Source organism: Anopheles funestus, chromosome 2RL, assembly GCF_943734845.2.
Source record: "Anopheles funestus chromosome 2RL, idAnoFuneDA-416_04, whole genome shotgun sequence".
NCBI classification, from domain to species: Eukaryota; Metazoa; Arthropoda; class Insecta; order Diptera; family Culicidae; genus Anopheles; species Anopheles funestus.
This window is the reverse complement of record NC_064598.1, coordinates 49,338,136-49,344,161: the sequence shown is the minus strand read 5'-3', so window position 1 is coordinate 49,344,161 and position 6,026 is coordinate 49,338,136. Positions and strand designations below refer to the sequence as shown.

At 43.0% G+C, this 6,026-nt stretch overlaps 1 protein-coding gene across 1 annotated transcript; it reads right to left on the bottom strand.

Moving 5' to 3' along the window:
* Nucleotides 1-621: 621 nt before the first annotated feature.
* On the bottom strand, nt 622-4,429 carry LOC125775054 (DNA repair endonuclease XPF). The gene is made up of 6 exons (XM_049445508.1): nt 3,977-4,429; nt 3,120-3,881; nt 2,895-3,049; nt 1,776-2,827; nt 1,488-1,709; nt 622-1,416 (listed from the first exon to the last, which is right to left on the bottom strand). Exons 1-6 carry the CDS (start codon nt 4,216-4,218, stop codon nt 724-726), a joined length of 3,126 nt encoding a protein of 1,041 aa, XP_049301465.1. The 5' UTR covers nt 4,219-4,429; the 3' UTR covers nt 622-723.
* Between the last annotated feature and the right edge of the window lie 1,597 nt (nt 4,430-6,026).

The window sequence follows — 6,026 nt, the reverse complement described above, 5'->3', positions numbered from 1 at the left end:
GACATTTTTCATTTACGGTTTTGTCAGCTAAGTAACTCACACTTCGCGAGCTACAGCTAGTGGAAACGTTTCATAATTGTTTTAAAATATTTTTGTCTAGTATTAATACACAAGTTTAACTTGTGATGCCTTAAAAGCTAACAAAGAAATGTAAAATGAAATTAAGATGCTAACGTGTAAAAATAAATACAAATACCTATATGATTAAGTACTAAAAACATCCATAGTGTAGATAGGTATGTCGGACAAAGCTGTCCGAATGTATCCTTCATCTCTTTCCATTCGTTGAAATCTTTGATGGGTTGTCTCAAAACGGTAATTTTTAATTTCAAACGTAGTTCCGTAGTTTTGGCAATAGATGGCGCTAAATGTTGTGCTTCAAAATTCAATTCCGATTAGTGGTACAACAAGAAGGATCCCGAACTTCAGGAAGAGTTACAGCGGGCTCCACTATATCTACGAGTTTGAAAAAGATACGAAATAAAAAGTATTTTAGAATACATTCACTTTATTATATATTAATTTTTTTTTAGAAAGACCCGGTTATCACGTGCTGTCAAATAACAAAAATTAAACTTTTTTCACTACAATGTTCGGAAGTTAGTTAAAAAGTTTTCCATATTCATTCATAATGAGTTTCTTTATTTTTTTAGATATGTACACAAATTACAAAATTTAACAAACAATACATTACCAAAAAAAAATACTTCATAGGCGTAACAATCAAAACCGTTTGCCGCCACGCTTAAACTTCCCTCCGTAAGGCTTTCCAGTTGGATCCGGCTTGGCCGGCTTGTGCACCACGTGCAGTATCTCCCACAGCTGTTTGGCCAGTGCCTGTCCACCCAACAGCTCCTCCAGCTCAGCCTCCGTTTTCTGCGTCAAATCACGTAAGCTCGTGCACTGGCGCATAATGCGACGCACGTTCCGTGCCGTAATGCCGGGCAACTTGAGCAAAAATTCTTGCACCTCCACATTAGCCAACCCGTCCAGCGTATCGTGCTCATCGTTCGCTGCCTCATCCGACCCGACCTTGACGGCAACGTCCGGATCGGGTTCCGCTTTGCCCTGCTTTAGCTCCTCAAACAGTTGCGCGGTCGAGTATGGGCTGGGTGACCATACGAGTCGCAGCTTGGGAAAGTGGATGGTAAGCAGTTGCAGCTTAGCCATGATGTCTTCGTTGTAGCTGGAACCACTGGAAGACGACCCGGAACTGCCAGCGTTCGATACCATAAAGTAGCGCTGAAAGTGAAACGGTTTGTTCTGATCGAACTCGATCAGCAGAATCGGTTTGGCGTAGTAGCGTGTCATCTGCACGCACTGGTTGTACAGCCGGCCCGAGTTCAGTGAACCGATCAGATCGGAAATCGATTTCCTCTCCACGCATATCTCCGGTGTGATGATGTAGTCTCCAATCTGCCAACAAGTAAACAAAATGGAAGATAACATTAACATTGGATTAACCAAATTGCGACAATGGCAATTACCGTGATGGTCAGAGGCACAACATCGATGCCTCTTCTGTGAATGAGACAAGGTAAATCCGAGCGGAACTCACGCATATCTACGATCACGCGCGGTGTTACAATTTCTGCCGGATCTTTAGCCTCCTGGCCACCGGCCTGTCGGCTAGAGATTTCCTGCTTCTTTTGCAACATCATAATCGTATCCTCCGACTTGCCGTCCTGGTACTCCGGAACAACCATGGTCTGTGGAAGGTGAAAAAAGGATGCTAAAAAGGTACCGGCAATTACAATGATTTAAAAGCTTCCTACCCGTTTCGTTTCAATCAGAAACTCGAAGGCTTGTTTCTCACGTCGCAGCGAGGTCAGATACGATTGCTCCTCGACCGTTTTCGAGTGTATGATAGCAAACACTCTCACACGAGCCATCAGTTGCCTCTGTTGTCGGGCTTCGTACACTTCAATCTGCCGAATAGCGGTTACGTTCGTGTGATACATCACAATATACCGTGGCCGGATATGTTCCAGCGTACGATCCAACGATCCTAGCCCGCTCGATTCGCTTTTGAACGTTTGTATAAACACCAGCGGACGGTTCGAATCCTTCACGGCGGTCGTTATGTCCATCTGTTCCATCTCTATAAATGATTCAAATACACCGCTCTCCAGCATGCTGATATCGAACTGTAATGGATCGGTATCCGGCGCTTCTGCCATCAGCGGCCGCTGCGACATGGTCAGTACGTACGAATCGCGAAAGTATTGCTGATGATCCTGCTCATCCTTACACACCCCAGCCAAATCATTTTCCATGTCCGATTTCTTCGCGCCACTCTCATCGCCTTCACCCCGCTCCCTTGCTTCCTGTTCCTCCATTTCCTTCCGCTTACGTGCTTCCTCTTCCTCTGCCGCTTCACGGCGCTTTTTCGCGATTCGATCACGCAAAAATCCTCCCTTTACCGATGGTTCCTCCTTGCTGGTGGATGCTTTCGGCGCGCTTGAAACATTCGAAGCAGTTGGCTTTGGCCTTGCGACTGGTTCAAACTCTTGTATCCGGAAAGCTGCACCGTCTGTTTCGGTTGAGATGTGCTGAAACTGTTCCGACAGCTTCGCAACGGATATGTCGTTCTTGATGGCTTGATAGAACAGATAACGTTCGGGGCCTTGTGTAAGGAACTGATTCAATTGATAGCAGGCCCGCGAATCCTGACAGAGTATCAATATTTTCACCTGTTGCTGCATAAACTTTTGCCGTTCTTCCTGTTTGCGCATTTTGCTCGCTATTTCCTTGATGTCGTTTGGAATATCGACTCTCAGCACGTCCGTAAGGGCTTTCCATTTCGGGCAAAGTTCTGGCTCGAACTCTGTAATCGTTAAAAAACGTACACTGTGTAATGAGGATAAATTTTATGACAACTCACAAACACATACCAGTTTCACGGTTAAATACACGCTCCTTCGCTATGGTGAACACTTTTTCCGCTGCTTCCAATAAGGTCCAGCCGGAATTGTTTAGCGCGTATTCCGTCGTTCGATAGCGCTTCAGAAGAGCATAGAACGATACGGCATCACCATAGAGACAGGAGCTGAAAGTAGTAAGAAAAAAGCTACTAGATTAGCTTTGTTAAACACCCAATAAAAACACACCAAACGTACATCATCAAACTGCGCAGCACCTTCAAATCGGCCACAATCAATTTTGTTTGCGAGCTTAACTGGTGCCAGATCGTATCCAGCTGGGCTTGCAATATCTTGTGGAACTTCTTCGTGACACAGTTCTCCACTGTCACCTCCTGCAGCTCGACGAATCGGTTCAAACTCTTAATGCTCTTCACGAGATAGTTCATCAGATCGAGCAAATTCGTTTGCAAAAGAATCATGTTCTGTGTCATCGGTATCTGCAGTTCGATCACGGATGGTTCGTACGGTTTCAACGACCGCTGGATGGTCATGTGAAACCGGGGCCAAATGAATAGCTCTTTCACGAACAGATTGCGCATCACCTTCTCCACGTGTCCATACCCGTATGTGAATGCTTCCACGTTGCGAGAAAACGCTTTAATAAAGCCCACTTTATTGCGCTGCCGGTACAAACGGAGCGCGAACGCTTCCTGGCACGATTCCACAATTTCATGTGCGCGCACCACAAACATGCCCGTTATCAGTTCGATTGGGATGCGATTTTTCAACAAATCCACCACCAAAATGCGTGTACTGATAAATTGAATACCACCCTGCAGATACGTCCGTTCTCGTTCCGCTGCCGTTTTAGCCGACTCGTGAATGTGCTCCGAATGATCCAGATTCGTTCGGTAGTATTGTTCCTCCGCTTCAGAACAGTTTACGACGAGCACGAGCGTAGAGGTGTCACAGAAAATTTTCAACAGATTTAGCATCGCTCGTTCGTAGGCGATGCCCCTGCATGAGAAGGAACAAGACAGAGGAAAGCGTTTACTACTCGACACGGCACTATCTCAATTGCGGTTGGAAGAAAACCCGCAAACTCTACTCACTTCGCACAAACGACCAACGCATCCGTATGCAAAAGGTCAAAAAACATCTGCTTTTCATACTCGAGCAGCGGAACACCTTCCGATGCCAGAAACTCTTCAGCATTCACCAGCTGCGTCAAGGCATCATCTTCCTTGGTTTCTTGTGCGGCTTTCTCTTCCTGTTCGGCCTGTTCCGCGGAGCAGGCAAGTTCCAAATCTAGATCGTCGTTTTCGAGGCTCATCGCATTACCCGTTTCCTCCATATTGCAAATAATACGCACGTAGAACTCTGCATCACTTGAATAGCAAACGAGTTGTAGCCGGCTTTCTATGCTGCATCGTCTGTTTGTCGTAAACTGTAAACAAACTATGTTTACCGCACCGAGTTCATTTCTTTCGCAAACATTCACCACATGGGGTTTTACCGTTTGTTTGGTTTCTTCGATTCGCACATGGTTTACAAACCCTGGCTATAGCAGAAGCAAAAGAAGAAAATGTCGCGAAAAAAAATGCTACATTTGAAATTTAAAATAACGACTGCAAACACAAGCACATATGATAAGGACGATGGAATTAAAACACAATTTTAAATTTATTGACTTTCTGATGTATTTCAAAGGACAGGGTGTCGTGTACAGGAGCTTATACTTATTCACATCATAAATTCTTATATCTGCTAAAGTAGTGTTGTTTCGCTTCGACTGTGTCGATATATACTACGGCCAAATGGGGGAGAACATCTCGAGACATTTATCTGCCTTGAAACATACACCGTTAACCACCAAATTGTTATAGAAAAATTGTTGGCTGTTGACAAAGGTTTGTTTTTGTTTTTTTCCGTTATGCGCTCATTTTACTACACCTTTACTGTAATCGCCCAAAACGCACCAACTTGCGCTCTGTGCCATGTCTGTCCATTGTGCTTGCACCAAGTTTATATCGTTTCCAACCGTACGCATCATTCTTAAATTACTAATTTCTATCGATACACTACAACTGTAGTTACAACGTTCATTCGAAATTACATCTTTACCCATCAACTATTCGATCGTTGCAATTCCGTACTATCGCTTTCCGATTCAGTTGTTAATTCGCTCCGGCTGTTTCACTTTTACTTAACTTATGAAACTAGTAATACTCTTTTTGACACTACATATTACGGGCACAACTTCCACTATTCCTCACGAATATTAACTGAAGATGTTATCCCGTAGCAGACATAAGGTATGTTATTACGCAAAACAAAAGACATATCGTAACAAATTAGCATTGCATAACATCTCATACTGAAGCTTGTATAACACCAAACCGTTGAAAACAAACAAAAAAGTGCACTCAACTAACTCTACTGTACAATGATGACCGACCGATCCTGATCTACATTGATCAAAGTTTGATATACATGCATATATTGCTCGAATAATCTAAAATCATCAACATGTATGTTTCTTCCTACTGATCATCAAAACACACAATGCACCGCCCCCTGATCTTCGATTGTTCTTAACTAACATGTTTAGCTTTTGCTTTTACTTTCCTCTTTGTCGGTAATGGTGTGTATGTATGGTCGATTGAACTGAACTGTATTACGATCTATTTACATTCGTTCCGATGTAAGTAATGTAATCTTATCGCAATTCCCAACTTTCATTTTCATCATTTATTAGTACTATTAAACATTTATGGTTAATTTGTGTATGTGTTTTTGTTGTTGTTTGTTTTATGTTGCTGGTGCAAAACCACATGCAATCTCATTCTCGTCTCGTCATTACTATTATTCCCTGGATTTGGGGTATCTATTGTACCAAAAAGGGTATTTAACGAAGATCGTTATCCATACATGTGCAAGTATACATTCACCTATCTTCACATAAATTAAATTGTTAAGATAACAACTACAACAACACAACTTACATCGGTCGCATTTCACTGTTCCTGCTCAATGTATGCAATTTATAATGATGCACTTACAAGCATCCTGCCCGTTTTTATAGCATGCGATAGAAAAAAAATACCATTGGACACAGGTTAAACGGGCCGTATAATATTGCACTAACTACTTTAAACGGAA

What these genes read in the sequence shown, in the direction of transcription:
- LOC125775054 (XM_049445508.1), bottom strand. Translation starts at nt 4,218, where the DNA reads ATGGAGGAAACGGGTAATGCGATGAGCCTCGAAAACGACGATCTAGAT. An exon ending in GCGTTGGTCGTTTGTGCGAA is followed by an intron (nt 3,882 to 3,976) that starts GTGAGTAGAGTT and finishes CTTCTCATGCAG; the next exon opens with GGGCATCGCCTACGAACGAG. An exon ending in GTGCTGCGCAGTTTGATGAT is followed by an intron (nt 3,050 to 3,119) that starts GTACGTTTGGTG and finishes TACTACTTTCAG; the next exon opens with CTCCTGTCTCTATGGTGATG.